At 51.9% G+C, this 16,286-nt stretch overlaps 5 protein-coding genes across 5 annotated transcripts in view; 4 read left to right on the top strand and 1 right to left on the bottom strand.

Moving 5' to 3' along the window:
- Positions 1-2,431, bottom strand: part of BDV17DRAFT_293317 (uncharacterized protein) — a gene marked incomplete at both ends in the record, with an annotated part of 2,903 nt that extends 472 nt beyond the window's left edge. The window contains 3 exons of the mRNA XM_073762573.1: positions 10-242; positions 300-673; positions 2,416-2,431. Of these exons, the coding sequence (XP_073613573.1) occupies positions 10-242; positions 300-673; positions 2,416-2,431 (623 nt within the window). The remainder of the gene's footprint in view (positions 1-9; positions 243-299; positions 674-2,415) is intronic.
- A 35-nt stretch (positions 2,432-2,466) lies between these two features.
- On the top strand, positions 2,467-4,120 carry BDV17DRAFT_268993 (uncharacterized protein). Its single transcript, XM_073758523.1, has 3 exons — positions 2,467-3,197; positions 3,261-3,696; positions 3,771-4,120. The coding sequence occupies exons 1-3, from the start codon at positions 2,662-2,664 to the stop codon at positions 3,969-3,971; spliced, it is 1,173 nt and encodes a 390-aa protein (XP_073613572.1). The 5' UTR covers positions 2,467-2,661; the 3' UTR covers positions 3,972-4,120.
- A 1,326-nt stretch (positions 4,121-5,446) lies between these two features.
- On the top strand, positions 5,447-6,383 carry BDV17DRAFT_299635 (uncharacterized protein; the record flags this gene model as incomplete). Its single annotated transcript, XM_073763912.1, has 1 exon — positions 5,447-6,383. The coding sequence occupies exon 1, from the start codon at positions 5,556-5,558 to the stop codon at positions 6,381-6,383; it is 828 nt and encodes a 275-aa protein (XP_073613571.1). The 5' UTR covers positions 5,447-5,555.
- A 6,972-nt stretch (positions 6,384-13,355) lies between these two features.
- BDV17DRAFT_283136 (putative proline oxidase Put1) lies at positions 13,356-14,781 on the top strand (the record flags this gene model as incomplete). The annotated part of the gene is made up of 2 exons (XM_073760311.1): positions 13,356-13,903; positions 13,947-14,781. The coding sequence occupies 2 exons, from the start codon at positions 13,356-13,358 to the stop codon at positions 14,779-14,781; spliced, it is 1,383 nt and encodes a 460-aa protein (XP_073613570.1).
- A 241-nt stretch (positions 14,782-15,022) lies between these two features.
- On the top strand, positions 15,023-16,009 carry BDV17DRAFT_150407 (uncharacterized protein). The gene is made up of 3 exons (XM_073754470.1): positions 15,023-15,477; positions 15,533-15,835; positions 15,975-16,009. Exons 1-2 carry the CDS (start codon positions 15,264-15,266, stop codon positions 15,790-15,792), a joined length of 474 nt encoding a protein of 157 aa, XP_073613569.1. The 5' UTR covers positions 15,023-15,263; the 3' UTR covers positions 15,793-15,835; positions 15,975-16,009.
- The last annotated feature ends 277 nt before the right edge of the window (positions 16,010-16,286 follow it).

Here is a 16,286-nt window from a genome sequence, read left to right as displayed (position 1 = left end):
GTCTTCGACTGCTTCTGCGTCTTCGACTGCTTCTGCGTCTTCGACTGCTTCTGCGTCTTCGACTGCTTCTGCGTCTGCGCCTGCTTCTGCGTCGGGGAGACAGTCGCCTGAGAGGCATGAGCTGGGGTACACATGGCCTCTGGCGCGTGCGGGACGAGCGCGTTGAGGTATTTTGTCGCTGTCCCGTCGTCGAGGTCGTTGTAGAATGTTAAGCGGGTGTTGCGGGGGAGCACCATGCCGTCCTGATACCATGTCAATTTCCATCTGGGCCCTCCGGAAGGCAAGGTAGTTAGGCGTACATCAACATCCATAAAACCCTCCCCCCACCAACAACATCCTCTCAATCGACCCTCCAAGTGGGGGGCAAAGCAGCCGCAAGATAAATCAGGCCGACAACCCCGCCCTTCTTTCCCTCCCTGCACTAGATCCTTCGCTAGGCCCTTGACGCTCTCTGTTCCGGGGATAGCAGCGTACGAGTGCATCAGAATAACCATTTCCCCATTCGACGAGATCAGCGGAGTGAGATACTTCTCCCGGATGTAGTCCGCGTCGCCGTAGGCGCTTCTTGTGGGTGGTCCGCCTACAAACGGGAGGGTAATGCATTCTGTGGCGTAGCCCGTGGATTGGAGGAGGGTTGCGACGGGGAGGAATGTTTCACCTCGATGCCAGGCCCCTGATTAGGAGGATTGATGGTTTATTTGCCGTTAGAAATAGATTGAGATTGTGCTGAAATCGTGAAATGGAAGGTTGTTTATCCAGTAGGGGGTGAGCGTCGCGCGACGCCACCCTGATCACGCGTGACTGGGAGATCAGGGTGGTCAACCAAGGCGCCGCTTTTCTATTTATATCTGTTTCATATTAACCAAACTTCTATTATCATTACTCTTATTATTACAAGGTTGTGTTGCCTCTTAATGGTTAAACTTAAGTCCGATTAAAGAGCAGCCCGTTCCTCAGTATACGCCAGCTGTGATAGCCTTATGTAGCCTGGTCATCGCTACGCGTGTGGCTGAGTTCATTACTCTCCCAGGTATTTCTTAATTCTGTTGTTTGGACCTCCAGACATACCCTATATTTATCCCAGAGCTTTGCGAATATGATCACATTCTAGGGCGTTTCAGGAGAAGGTTATACAGGTCATACCTCCACCTTCTTTAAGTTAATCTCCAAGCCAGTCAATCAAGCCTTCTTCCCTATACAAAGCCTCCTGACGCCATAATCCCATGCTTAGAAATACTACTGAAGCCTACTTGGTTGATAGCAAGGCAAACGAGGAAATGACAGGGTTGAGGAACACCATTGGGAAACCCGCTTGATAGGGTTGATCCCATGACGAAATATACGCTTGCGATGTAGCTGCCGCACAAAGCTACCAAGAAATAAAATATGATTACCGACTCAACGCATCCCAAAAGCCTAGAGGAACTCCTTGTAACAAAGAGCGTGACATGGATGGGTTAACGACTGGCTCTCTCTCAACGCAGACAAATGCTCGAACAACTCGAAGAACGTCACTCTAGTGTGATAATCTTCTCGCAATCTTCATATACCCCGGGAAATCTGGCCCTCCATATCCCGAAGGAAGATAGAGCACCAAAGCTATACCCGCAACGAAAAAAAGAAAGATCCACACTCTGTAGTCTAGTAGCCAGCGGTAAGAACGAGATCGAGATTGAGAGCGCGATCGAAATACCCGGGGCTCGTTGTCGTGGGGAAATGTATTGTACATGTATGGATTTGTGATTTGTTGGTTGTAGGGCTGGGAGGGGTCTAAAATGTCGTTGTATGGAGGGGGAGGGGAGGCGTCGGCGTGTCCCGGGGGCTTTTGTGATTAGCTTGATTGGTTCTAGAGAAAAGAGAGAAAGATTCGAAATATGCACACATACATGGTGTTCTGTCATCTTTTTGGTTGTGGCAGTGTTTTATGGTGGGCGATGGTGAGAGTAGAATCGGATTGTTGAAAACTCAAAAGAAGGGAAGAGACACGGGAGGTGAATTCAAAGGTTAGTTATCATAGGCGCCGGAAAGCAGCCCTGGGACTGTCGATAACTCTAAAATTAGCGCTGCCCAGGAACCAACAGTAGGGAAGCTCTGTGATAGGCCCTGTAGTCGTAGCTCGTTCTACAGGGATCCAAGCAGCTACGCGCTGTGCCCAGACCTTTAGTAAGGCTCTAGCTCGGTATACCGCATCTATTTTAACGAAGACTCAAGTCCTTACTAGCTCAAAGGCACGTATAGTCGGCTACGAGACATGGATCCCTGTCTAGTATACTCGCAGCGCTTACTTCATGGCTGTTGGTGATTCTAGCCCGCCCACTTTTCGTTTCCTATATTGGCGCTGAACCAACTCGGACGGTGCATACCACACCCTGATCATCCTATACCATGAGCTGTTTTGGACACGCAGGTACTTACCGCAGACACCCTGCATAAAGGCCCAGAGCCAAGACAGAAACCAACATTCGCAGGTGTAGAGTATGGATTGTATTGGCCTGATATCGTGAATATTTGGCGCCGACAAAAGCTCTGGTAGAGCACGATAGAAGAAACAAGCACACTTGATATAACCTCAGCGGTTAGGGCTCGAGCTATATAAGGTGGCAATAATCACCTCTGGAATCTACTCAGGACAAAGCATTCCTCTTTCTTTTACTCGATTCTATGACAGAAAAGTATAGCAGAATGGTTTCCTCTAGCACTTCTATCCTACAATATGCTTTATTCCTACTTTGTCTTCCCATTCCCACAGTCATGGCCTCTCCAGTGAGCCAGGCCCTCCAGCGCAGAAATCCCTGTGATGGGGTCAACGCCTCTCCAGTCCTGTACCACGAATACAGGGAGCAATGCCCTCCTAAATATACTCAAAATGAGAAACAGGAATGTGACCACTGCTCGTGGCAGGTCAACGATTGCGCAGCATTCTGTCAAGTCCGAACCAACTTCATCTATGGAGTCGAGCAGCCTTTTGCGAATACTTATTGCCACGGACCTCAAACCTGTGTCATCTCCGAAACTCATACTCGGACAGTAGGCCTGTCACTCAGCATCAGCCCCCAGCTTCAGAAGGCCCTGGCAGTTGGTATTACCGGAGGGTTCACTATGTCCAGTGCCGATGCTTTCGCTCGGACACACTCTGTGAACTTGCCCATGGGACAGTGTGGGTACTTCACATTTGTACCTGTTCTCAAAGAGACGTGGTAAGTAGATCTTATCATTCCATAGTATATATTCGCTCCAAACTTACCAGGTTCTTACTCAAGTGGAACCATGACCACCGAGGATTTCATCTCTTACTACCCCGGCTTCCAAATCTCCTGCAACCATGACAAAAGAACAAACATCCAGAACTACTGCCAGAAACAACTATGGCGCAACCAAGACGGCACAGTTGATGGAGAGACGATCTTCGTTTACACAGACTGCAGCAACCGGATGCCGCTCCCAATGGAGGAACAGGATCCAGTATATCAGAAGCCAGGGGTCGCCCTGGATCGCGGCGTGTACGAAGCCTATGCGAACGCCTGGGGCAACATCGACCGGACGGTGGACGCAGACAGTCTAGTTTCCTGCGGCCTTGGTCTACAGACGGAGCCAACGGACATTGGCAACTGCACGCAGGCGTTGGAGTTCCTTCTGCAGGAGCCTGGAACGGAGATTCCCCGGGAAAGGGAAGGCAGACTGTTGAAGGCTACTGATGTTCGTGTCCTCCAGTCATCATCTATTCACGTACATGAGAGCATTAGACTGATCCTATCTACTAAATTGAACAGACTTCAACGTCATGCGACATCGGTGTTCTATATAGGTCCGACTGGGACGACACGTGTCATTATACCTATGCCGACGTTGCATTGGCTGCTTATTCTGTTATCGATAAGTGCTCGGACGATGCATCTAAAGCGGCCACTGGACTTGGTGAATTCGGGTCTGGTAATTGTAAGGCGTACGCCAGGGTTGCCGGGTCTGTCTGAGGGAGCCCGTTGGCCGTGTGCTTCCCTTCTTGCAGCGTCATATGATTGTATAACTTTCCTGATTGTGCTTCTGTTTTTCCTTGGAATATTATGTCTAGTCTTGTTTGATTACGTATTGCCATACCTCGACGAGTATTATGCAAGCATACAGTACAACTCTAGCAACCCCTTTGACAGTACTCCCTTAATCAGAAATTACTTACAGCGCCTACTTGTGCTCTTGTGTCGATTCTGGGTTGGTTTCAAGGAGTTCAACATGGGAATGGCGTTCTCCCTATCAAAACTTGAGGCGCCTATTTATTGTCTGATCCTAGAGTCGTCCACGCTCGGTAGAGGTATTTATTTGCCGGCCGCGGTACCTTGACGACAAGAACAAAATATTCCAGAACTGGCTGTGAGGAGGATACTCTGTTTGTGATGGCATGCATACCTTACGTTCAATCTTACCTCCCATTACCGGATGATGAGAATGACACTGCTCTTGCATAATCTCGACATCGATAGTCGAAAGCACAGTGAGTACCACCGTGGTGGGAACCTGTTCCCATTAATGCCCTTCATCTACCTACCTCAGTATAACTAACACACCACCCCGCTGACAGCAGTAAGCCTCAAGTTGAATGTACAAAGAACAGCCCGTAGATAAAGGACGGCAAGATGACGAGGGCATGGATGTGGGAGTCCCGACGGTTACACAATCAATCAGATATGCTTCCTTGCCGGATGCTTTGGGATTGAAGCCCCTCCGTGTCACTTCCACGTTGTGCTGTGTACCCTGGTCGTAGCCGTATACCCTCTATCAATGCTCCGCATAAGGATAAGCTTGGACTATCTCCATAGAAATGTGTCACGGGACAGCCGATTGCACCCGCGTATGTAACGTGGTCGCGATTTAGGGCTAGTAGAGCTCGTAGCGATGAGAGTTAATTGATTAGTTCCCAACGTTGAGACCCGAAGGATGATTGACTTGCGCATTTCTGGCTCCGTTCGTTATCGGCGCGTCAAAATGGCAATCTTAGCATGCAACGTTAGGAAAACCCAACGGACTCAACGAATGCATGGTATATCACGATCGACAGCTGTTGCTTTAGTGTCTGGAGCTCTTGCAAGATGTTGAAAGCTCGCTAGACTGTTAGAGCTCTGATGACGGTGCGTGCAAAAGGGGCTCCCAGGATATCTTTCGGATCAGCAATGAGGACTGTACATCAGGGAATGGAATCGATCGCGACTGGACGAAGATGACACGTCCTCTGGCGGCGCTTTTCCAATCCTGATCCGCCCACTCGCTCCAGACCAATGAGTTACCGCGACAAGAATTGCGGCTGGTATCAGTGCATAGACTTTCTTTGTCTCGCGACGCCGCAGGTACTGGATACACCACTAGCTTTCCACTGACGGCTTGCGATATGATAGTCCAGAGATCTGAAAGAGGGAGAAAGCTAAAAAAAACCTAGGCGCTGGGTCGATTGATATGACGGCGATCTCGCCCTCGAGGCTGAAGGATAGCTCGTTCTTTCTCTCACCTCTCGCTCTTCGTTTCTTCGTCCCTCCCTCGAGTCCCAATAAATACCAGGGCCATGGACGATGGTTGAGTACCACCAGGACATTGCAATAGCGACACCCCTCACCCTCGTTAACCCGATCCTCTTCTCCATCGCTGCCTACAATGCCGCGGAGCTCCTATTCTGGATCTTCAGCACCTTCGAGCGCCGCCGTGGGCTATACTTCTGGAGTATCCTCGTCTCGACCATCGCGCTGGTCGGGTATGTCGTTGCGGTCTTCATTCGCCTCTTCCGATCCGACGGCAATACAGTCGGCGGGTTCATCTGGGCCTTCTGCTACCCGACTCTCATGACCTCGCAGATCCTCGTCCTCTACTCCCGCCTCTACCTCGTCCTCCCTCATAACCCGCGTGTCCTCCGCGCCGTCCTGGTCATGATCATCGTTACCACCGCTCTCTCCTTTCCCGTGCAGCTTGTTATCCAGCTTGCTCTCGCCGCGGGCGCTCTTCAGTTCCTGCCTGCGCAGTACCACTCCGAGCGGGTCTTCTTCACCATGGCGTTCGCGCGCGAATTCATCACCTGCACAATCTACATCGTGCAGGCATACAGGAATCTGCAGCCAATAGTTCTCGCAAAGGGGCGGACCGGGAAGAAGGTAATGGTCTATCTGATTGTTGTGCAAAGCGCCGTGATCATCCTCGACATCGGCATGATCGCGCAGATCTACATGGATCTCAGCGATACGGTCACGGGGTATACCGCTGTGCTGTATAGTCTGAAGCTGAAGATGGAGTTTGGAATTCTGAATGCACTTGTTACGCTGCTTAAGAGTCCAGTTGTTCTGGTTAATTCTTCGGCGGGCGATCAGAGTCTTACTGAGAATAGTATTCTTGCTACGTCTGGTCGGTAGCAATTTTTGCTTTTAGTTCTAATGACATGTCGATCTTTATCTCACTCTTCTGAATTGTAGCATACTCGAATGGATTAGTGTGTGAATTTGTAGAGAAGATGTGGCCGGCGATGGCAGCGAGTTGCAGCACAGCTGTGCTATATTATTACGGGACAAGTCGACATTACAACCAGGGTATCCACATCGCAGCTAGACCACTACAACCTTATCATCAATCTATCGCGGGGACAAGATATCTTTACCAAGCGTTAGCTCTAGTGTCAAAAGCGGTTCTCATTCATCACCCCCTCTCCACAACGCTCTAGAGGCCCGTTGACTGCCCCGATCCTGCGGAAGAAGTCCCAAAGACTTCCTCCGTTTCCCACGTCGGCTTGTCCAATTAGAGGAACAGGGCCTGGAGGAGAGGGAAAGACCAACAGCTTTGGGGGTAGTAGGCAAGTATTGGCCAACCTGCCCACGAGAAGCACCCGAGCGCGCCTAAGCTCCTGGGCCTTCGACATATCCCGAACTACTGAGAAGGCAGCCTTTCGGAGGGCATCGACGGGTTTATCGTGTGGCATTCTCGATAGCTGTCCAGGCCGCAGTACGCAATGTTGGTGGGGTCAGTGGAGGGCGCAAAGATACGGATGGACAATTGAGAGCAAAGTAGAACGAAGCGAGAGCCAGCCGGTATGTAGGGAATCGAGGAGGCGTCGAGGGTGGGAGACGGGGACGAAACAAGACTTCGATGAGCAATGGGAACAAAAGGGTCGAAGATTCGCAACATCAACACGAAGAGAGGGACGCTCGATGAATGGGGAATCGATGAGAAGAAAGATGGGGCTTCTAAAGCGACTCATCAAGGTCGTTCAACTACAAAAACATACGAAGGCATAGATACAGCCGACGCTACACTTGCAGTTGAGCCAAATGGCGAGTACGTTTATGATCCTCGCTCAATTGCACAAATGTAAACCATCACCTGGCCAGGACCTGGTTTGGAGATGCGCCATCGTCACAGAAAGTGTAAAAAATATACCCATGTAGGCCCCGTAGACTTCGCATACCCAGGCAGCAGCCCCAGATACGGATGTGTCCTGGCGGACGCCGCTGATACCAACAGGCGAGTGGGCTGCCTGCTGCCCTGCGCAATTCCGACACCAAGCCTATAACCAGTAGATTGCAACTTTGATTGTTCCCGCAGTCCATTTATCCTCCGACGATTGAGTCGCACGCAAAGAGAGTTGCGAAGAGCGCCCACTGCTCCAGATCTGATTCTCGCAGTCAGCGGCTCCGTGGCCCCGATTACCGTAGCTGCGCCAGCTGATGTGCGGGAGAAGAGCGACGCACCTAGCGGTTTCACCTCCATGAGATGTCTACACCGACTTCTTTGCCATACTCAATTGATGTTTCGATTGGTTCAATGGACTCCAAAGTTATGGGAGCGCCCGCACTTTGTTTGCTCGTGGGAAGAGAAGCGAAGCAGCCTATCTTGAGACGGCACGGATTCGCTAGCTTACATTCAACCTGCTAGGGCTACCCTTGACCAGCTGCCGGAACTTTCAAATGGCAATCGCCAATGCGAGGAACGAAGAATCTTCCGGAAAGCTCAGGGGAAATGTCATCGGGTGACAGTGTTGGCCTCGATTCAAGAATTCCAGTCTAGAATCTCGTATGGATAGGAATTTGACTCGTTCTCATCAGCATTCTTCCCAATGAGAGGGCAGTGGTAGTCCAGGTCAATGTCGCGCATTGTAGATGGCAGACCCTTCTGCAACACCCCGCCCTACTGCGAATTGCTCCCCACGAACCGCACCATACCTTATCGTTGATTTTGCTGTCAGGCTGAATCTCCCTCCAATCGCATGAGGCCCGCCAGAGCGATGGGGTGCCGATCACTGTCAAACCAAAACATTGAATCCTCTGCACGTAAGGAATACACTCAAGAGTCCAACTAACTACCCACAGTCACTCGTCTTGTCCTCGAGGAGGATGACTGCACCGCGTACACCCACTAAGTTGTCCGGTATTGTTTTTACCCATCTAGGCCTCCTTCAGTAGGGTGGTCAGCAGTGGTTTCGGGAACGCGAGTTATATCTGTAAAAACCCGCTCACCTTGGCGCAAAGGCAAAGCAGACCGTTAGCCTTTGTTACGATCGGCATGCGCTGATGAACGTGAGATCGATGTCAAACCTAGGGGTCCAGCCACTGTAACATCATTGAGATCCCGCCCGAATCATATCTCGGCCGCCTTTTCTTCGTTCTTCTGGAGTAAAACCGGTTGCCATGTGATGTGAGGTCGCTCAAGCACGCGGCAAATCTGCCACCGGAGATTCCAGGGCCTCCTAAGCCCAGGCCCACATCAGCCATCGACATCAGCGAGAAGGATTCACGTGGAACAGCTCAAAAACTGTCAGGCAGAGCACAACTAGGATCAATGGAGAGCAATGCAAGAGCGACAGGGATCATGATGGCTGCAGCTCGCAACCCCTGTCAGGCACTGCGAGAGTGTGTGTGGCTCTGTGGATACGAGCCAGAGGATGGAAGCCAAATGGTGCCCCAACGATCGCCGGTCGCCCAGTTCCGGTGGGGCGGTTCCGCGAAGTTATTCGTATAGTTCCACACTTCCGTTGATGCGTGCTTATATAGTCCCTCATTCTACCAAGTCGTCAATCTCCTTTCCGTCTGTCTTGACCGCCAATGTAGTCTGCACATCAATACCAGTATTCAAGCACCGAGAACCTTCAATATGGAACTGGGCGTTGCAAAGAGGCTTGACTAGCTCACAGGCTTGTAGAGTATGAGAGTATAAGAGCATAACTATGCTGTTTGCTGTGTTTGCACTTAGTGCCTCAATCTCCAGGCCGCAGACGCCATCCCGCCTTTGTGCCCCCCTTCAGCTTCCTCCAGCTTCCTCTCCTCACACTCTCCTCCTGTTGTCAATTTGTGCTCGCCCTCGCCCTTGTCCTTGAACAGGCATTCATAATCCTTCTCTCGCATCATTCAGTAGGTCTGATTTATCGGGTTCTTTCCGCTAACAATCCCGCAGCAGGCTCTTCGCCTCCGAACTCCATGCGACCGGCTGCTGCTTCGGAGCTCTGGACTCTCCCGCTCTCTCTTTTTCTCGATCCACCTCCTCTACCTCCTCATCCAGATATGCACTCCACTTGATTCTGCTTCTACCGCCGCGAATCTCTGGCTTCCTGCTCTTTCTTCGTTTCCCGCCGCCGCCGTCGACCCCCTACCACGTTCCGCACGACCCACAAGGTCGTGAACGTTGCCCTTTGAATCACACAGTTCGCGACACCTCGACATCCAATACCTCGTTTCATCCTATTCTCATGAGCTCCCGGCTCTGTGCCACACCTTTGGTTTACAGCCCCCGCTCTTCCCCGCGACCGGCGACAGAGCTAGTCGCTGCGCACGCGTCGCGAAGGAATTCACCCCGATTTCGCGGCGCGCATCTACCGACCGACTGACCGGCAGATCGGGGCCATGCATCTCGATATTATCTCGAAGACGCTGGTGGGTTGATTGAGGATGGCCAGGGACTGTTCGCCGACTGTTTCCCAACAAGGAAGATCGAGAGGCTCTGATGAGAGGTCGATGCCAATGGAACACAGAAGTGGAGGGGGGTTCGATCTCTTCTCTAGGCCTGCAAAGCTCTTGGAGTTATCGGCAGATGATGAGGGGGGCTGGAGTGGTGAGCGTGCTGGGCGAGCATCACGCGGAGGAGGAGCAGCTTTCGCGTAGGGTGGTATGTACTCCGTAGTCACCGGGAGATGGCTTGGTCACGCTCCTTGTGTAGGCTGTAGTCTACCTCTCTCCGCCAGTCAGTAATCCTTCGCATCCCGCCCCTGCGTTCACTGCCGTCGGGGGGCGATCCGACGTATCCACCAACGGGTCAAAACCTCATCTTGTACTTCGACGAGGGTCAGTTTCCCAGTCCATCGTGAATCCTCCTTTTGGTGCTTATACAGCGTCGCTCTGTCGCTTGAGCCTTTTGCATACCCAAACAGCGGCCTTGTCACTTCCTGGTTACGAAAGTGCTCGGGGTCGCCCGGGGCGGGGATCGCGACGGGGCGGATGTTAGGAGCGGAGCGGGACGAGCGGGACGCCGGATCACTGCTATGCGGCGATATGCTGACACGCGCGAGGCTGACTGCCCGCACCGAGACCATGGAGATCTTTCGCACCTCTCGCACCAAAACAATCTTCTCTCGAAGACCAACATCCTTCAGCCGGTTCATCGGTCCGCGCTCGAGCAACTCCGCTGCCCGCTCTATCGGGCTCCGTCCACTACCCACCCACCGGTTGCGACCACCCGCCCAAACCTGGAATATTATACGGGCAGCCCCTCACATATCATATGCCTCTCCCGTCTCTGACATACTGTTCATCTCCAACTAATCTATGTGATGTGAGATCTCTCTGTCCATTGGTGTAATATTCTGCCCCCATGTGTTCCCTCCTGCGGTGGCTTACTACAGGCGAGGCGAGGCCAGGCAAGACAGGGCAGGACCAACACAACTTCCCGCCTTCAATTTGACCTATCTCTAGCTAACCTGGTTAGCCAAAGCTGTAATATACTTTGCTGTGCTCGTCTCCCGCGGATGATGTGATTACTATCAACAGCAAGCTTGGGAGGACGCTGCACTGTCCTCTCTGACGCCCCGCCCCGCCCCGCTGTCCCGCAGTTGCCATCTACCTTCTAAAGGTTTAACGTCTGTATCCCACCGCAGTAGCTGACTCGGCCTTGACACCTGGAGTCGGGATGGCTCTCTCAGAGGCTTGTTCGTCGAGTTGCAACGTGACAGTCAAGTCCCTCGCTCCATTTCTTCATCCAGACTGCAGTGGGGTGTGCCTTTTGCTAGTGTCACCGGGGGTCTCTTACGCCCGGCCGTGGCTAAGTAGCCACGGGTAGTGTTTGCGGGTGAGGTGGGATCAACCGTGTAGGTAGGTACTGTAACCTGAAGACCCACTACCCATAATGGGATCCAAGAGCTCGTCAGTGACGGTGACAGTGACAGTGACATTGAAGGATCAATGAATCCAGTGTCATGTTCCGCGCTTTGAGTCTCCTTTGGTGGTGCTGGGACTTTCATTATTGACTTTGTAACTGTATGACACAACCTGGAAGGTATCTACATGCTGCACTTCGTTGTTCTCATTTGTTTATCCAGCGTCTGCATTTGAATGAAGTGCATTCAACTTATTGTCCTGAATGGCATTCAAGCGGGTCGGGACAGATAATGAGTTTTGGTCTCGATATGCTTTATCTCCTGCCCAAGGTATATTTTTGAATGGGATCTGAGTTCTGAGACAACCTGCACGTTGATTACACCATGCTCCTTGATGGAGGCTTAGACTGTAGTTGTTGAAAAGATCTCAGTGAGGATGAATGGAAGGTCTTTGAATGATGGTTCATTATGTCTACGGCTCTTCATTGTCCGAGAGGCCTTCATTCTCATTGATAGAAAGTGTCTGCAATGGAAATTTGTCGCAGGTGGGTCCATTCATCGGTGAGCCAATACATTATCTGGTTGACTGATTGAAGCATATTCAGGGAATGCTTTGAATTGACAGAAGTCATTCATGTTGTACTGGGTTCTGAGCCGGAGTCCAATGTAAAAAGTCGCGTTCCCTCCGTCCAGAAACGTCACCAGTTGCATCTGCATTGGCCTCTTCCTCATTCAACAACCACCAACCACAAGCAACATATAATAACGAAGGTTTTACCTTAGCTTATCTCGAAGCAACAAGTTAAAACCATGTCTTTCAAGTCCGAAAAGGCCAACATGGAAACTATCTCCGAGACGATTGCCATTATTGGATGCGGTTAGTAACCCCCTGAGATGACCATCTAGCCATGGCCATACTAACAGAGAACACAAACCATCGGCTCCGCAGTTCTCGCAGATCTCCTCCGTGCAACTCTCCCGACCTCTGACGATGCGCCGCCCCCACACCACCAGTTCGTTGCCAAACAATTAATTGCTACCACGAAGACCGAAGCCTTCGCTGAACGGCTCCGGACCGAGCATGCAGCAGACTCCGATCGAGTTACATTCCTCTCTGGCTCAGAAGGGAACAAACGCGCGCTGCACGAGGGCAGACGCGTTTTGCGAGGGATGCGAGAGGAAGACCTGGCAAATACACTTTGATGGAACCAGGAAGCTTGTCATCCACTTGTGGAGTGGAAAAGTGGGCGAACCTTTTAAGAGTCTTCAACAAACTCACTGGAATCTTCGAGAAGTCGACCAGACACTACAAGATTCAGGCAAGACCTAGTATCGCAGCGAGAGTGTGCAGGTTAATCACCATTGTCGAGGAGCCCAGCTCTCGCGAGCTTGATCAAAATATGATTGACAAAGCCAACTGAGTATTCGAGCAAATTGGGAAGGTCAAGTGGCTCCCTTGTCCCGAATTTGACGTCGCGGCCCTGATGACTACCTCGTCGATGCCGATGATGGCGGCGTGCCTCAGCGGAATCATGGATGGATGCTGGGGCCTGGGAAGGCAAGCGGCACTGGAAATGAGCGCGCAGATGGTGGATGGCATGGCCAGCCTGATGAAGGACGGAATGCATCCTGTGGAGGTGAGAGAAAAAGTTCCCCATCATGAACATGACACAACGCAAATAATGCTGGACGTGGAGAAGATGGGAGATAGGGGACCTTTTAGCTGAGGCGATATTGAAGGCGCTGAGATCGGGCAGCGGTGACCAATTGCTTCAGGATGGTCAGACGAACGGCTGGAAGTCTCATGAAGTTGCGAAACTCTTCGTTTGATAGTTGTTTCCTTTGTATTAAATGGAACAAAACGAACGTTGACCGACAAAAGGGACTCAGATCCTGCATGCTGTAGAACGGCTGATAGTCGTATCCGAGAGTAAGGCGGCTTAGCGAGCAAGAACCCCTCATTTGGAGAATGGACGCGCATATAAGTAACGTAACATCGGCCGTGTTCGTAAAGCCTGCAATCATCAGCACAATGCATCTGAAGTTTTCATGGCTGAAACACCCAAACCTGATTTTGAGAGGACTCAGGTTTTCCTCTAACTCGTCGACTACGCAACATGAACAGCCACATCTCCTGTCGAGTCCGAAACAGTGGCCGTTGGCAGTTTTGCCGACGAGAACCTTAATCTACTCCATGGTGTTCACTTCTGTGATGTCGTCTCCACTGCTCGGACCTTGCTTGGGGCTGCTCAAGTATGTGATTGAGTCGCGATCCTCACTGCTTCACCCATCACGAAACCCGGCAATGCGACGCATCTTGCGCACGACAATCTACAACCACTTTTGCGCCGGTGAGAATGAAGTCGAGGTTCGTCAGTCTGTGCAGAGAATGAAGGCCCTGGGTTTCAAGGGTGTGGCTTTGGGGTATGCCAGGGAATCGGTAGCGAAGATCGATGTCAAGGACCCCGCGGTGCCGGCTGTCATCAAGCAAGAAGCGCTAGACCGCGCTGTGGACGAATGGAAAGACGGCAATCTTCGCACGCTCAGAATGATCGGGGACGGCGACTGTATGAACATCAAGTGAGTGCCCCCAGCGGCCAAACAGTGGAATCTAACAGGTCAGATTCACGGGAGCCGGCCCGACTGCGGTGGAAGCCCTCGCACGAGGCGACCAGGTCCCACCCCCACGCATCAAGGCAGCCATTTCAGACATCTGTGCGACAGCTGCAGCGCAGGGATCGCGGCTGTGGATCGATGCGGAGCAGCAAATCTTCCAATCGGCCATCGACAATTGGACTATTGATCTGATGAGGCACTTCAACCGCCAGGGTAACATGGTCGTCTTCAACACGATCCAAGCATATCTCAAATCATCCACTGAAAACGTCAGTCGACACCTCAGTCTCGCGCAAGCAGAAAAATGGACGTTAGGGATCAAGTTGGTTCGAGGCGCGTATATTGCCCACGACTATCGATCTCGCATCCACGACACCAAAGCGGAGACAGACGCAAACTACAACCACATTGTGCAGTGTTTGCTCACGCGCCAATACCCTGCAGCAAGTTCATTGGCTTCGGATCCATTCCCGGACGTTCGGTTGTTTGTCGCGTCGCATAACGCGGAAAGTGTACGCAAAGCCTATTCGTTGTCGCGGCACCGGTTGCAGAATGGATTCCCAACAATCCCTGTCGAGTTGGTGCAACTCCAGGGCATGGCAGACGAGGTAAGCTGCGAGTTACTGGCGCATAACTCTGGCGGTGTCAGCAATGGTGCGCAAGGGGACTCTGTATCGCCAGGGGTATTCAAGTGCTTGGCCTGGGGGTCACTGGAGGAATGTCTGCACTTTCTTCTGCGCAGAGCGATTGAAAACCAGTCCGCTATGGAGAGAACGCGTGAGACGGCCACCGCATTGAGGAAGGAGGCATGGAGACGATTCGGGCGGCCAAAATCGAGATAGTTTGGCACGCCACTGTCATTGCGTGAGGTGCACAGATCAGACGATCCCGCAGACTTTGGGCAGGAAGTTGTCAGGCAATAGGCACCCCGCAGATGGTACCATGCCAGTCGTGCAGGAACCTCGTGATCGGTGCAGCGAAATGCGGAGAACTTTGAGGAACAACCTTCCAATTCTAGAAGCCCTTTTCTATGGCTCAAGAAGTAGCGAGTGGAACGTAATTGTCTGTTGTCACAACACTGGCCCTCGTCTCTGACGTAGAATTTGCTTGACCTCCGCATAATCAGGTCCTTCCTCTTCTAGACTCCCCTCCCGCTCGCAAGCCTCCAGTATCTCCAGGACATATTCCTGACAATCCCATTCAGGCGTCTCGTTGTCGACTCTTGCCCCATCCGCAATTCGCTTCACAGTCGCAATGTCAGGAATTCCGATTTCGCCACATGAAAACGTTTGAAGGAGGGAGTTGTTATCGGTAGGTTTGCCAGATGAGGTCACCTTGGCGAAGTGAGGATGTTCTCCGTCGACCTAAATTAGATCCTCAAAGACGGTATGGAGACAGAGAGCCCAGTGCTGGAAGTTGCCATAGCGAGGCCGGTAGACAGCGACGGAGAGAGACGGCAATCCCATGTTGTTTCCACCGTGAAAATGTACGAAGGGTGCAGGAACAGAAGAACAGTAGAATGGTTCAGGACAGACTAAGTGCGTGTACTTCATAGTCGATAGATGCGGCCGAGAAGAGTTGACAAGTAGGTAGATATTGTTATTGGTGTTGGTGTTTTGTTTCAGCGACCGTGGGTGATTCTGCCTGAGGCCGCCCCGCGCTTTCCTGATCCGCTCATCTCAGCTGTTCAGTTCTCTCTCGAGTATTCACCTCTTCAGCTTCAACTCTCCATCCTTCGCCTCCATAGAGTTCCCTTGCGTCAATTCCGCTGCTTTACCGGTCAGCAATTAGCTTTTCCACTTCGACCCGTGATCAGAATGGTCACGATGTCAGGGACGGCCAATTCCTCATGATCTGGCCATCTTCACCGGCCTACTGTTCCAGACCACAAAAGAGGTGAGTTGTTCGTCTCCGGGTTTGACGATCCAATGTCCGAGCTTCGCGGAGTCAGTGCGGAGGCCAATCCTGGAGAACTCGGCATCTGTCCGACTGCTCGCTGAATTACCGGGCTAATTGTGGAACACTGTGCTTCTAGTCTTTTCCACGAGCCTCCACTTCATCCACTCCCAGCGCAACCTTTCGTTGGCGGTGCCCCCGAATTCCAGACAAACACCAGCAGTTCAGGTTCAGCAGGGACAACTGCAACGTCAGCGGCGGTTCAAATTAGGATGAACAAGGAGTCCCGCGTGGCCGGCATCTGAATTCCATAACCAATCATGACTGGCTGAAGCTACCCCGCTGCCAAAGAATGGTCCAGAGCAAGCCAAATCGTCAATGGCGGGCGAGCCTTCTGAGGTCGCATTGGCCCTCCGGCGTCTCCAGGCTTTGCGGGGATCTGGGGTCTGGG

The sequence above is a fragment of the Aspergillus undulatus genome, assembly GCF_047715775.1.
Source record: "Aspergillus undulatus strain CBS 261.88 unplaced genomic scaffold BDV17scaffold_40, whole genome shotgun sequence".
Classification (NCBI taxonomy): Eukaryota; Fungi; Ascomycota; class Eurotiomycetes; order Eurotiales; family Aspergillaceae; genus Aspergillus; species Aspergillus undulatus.
The sequence above is the reverse complement of the archived record's forward strand: the minus strand, read 5'-3'. Positions and strand labels throughout refer to the sequence as shown.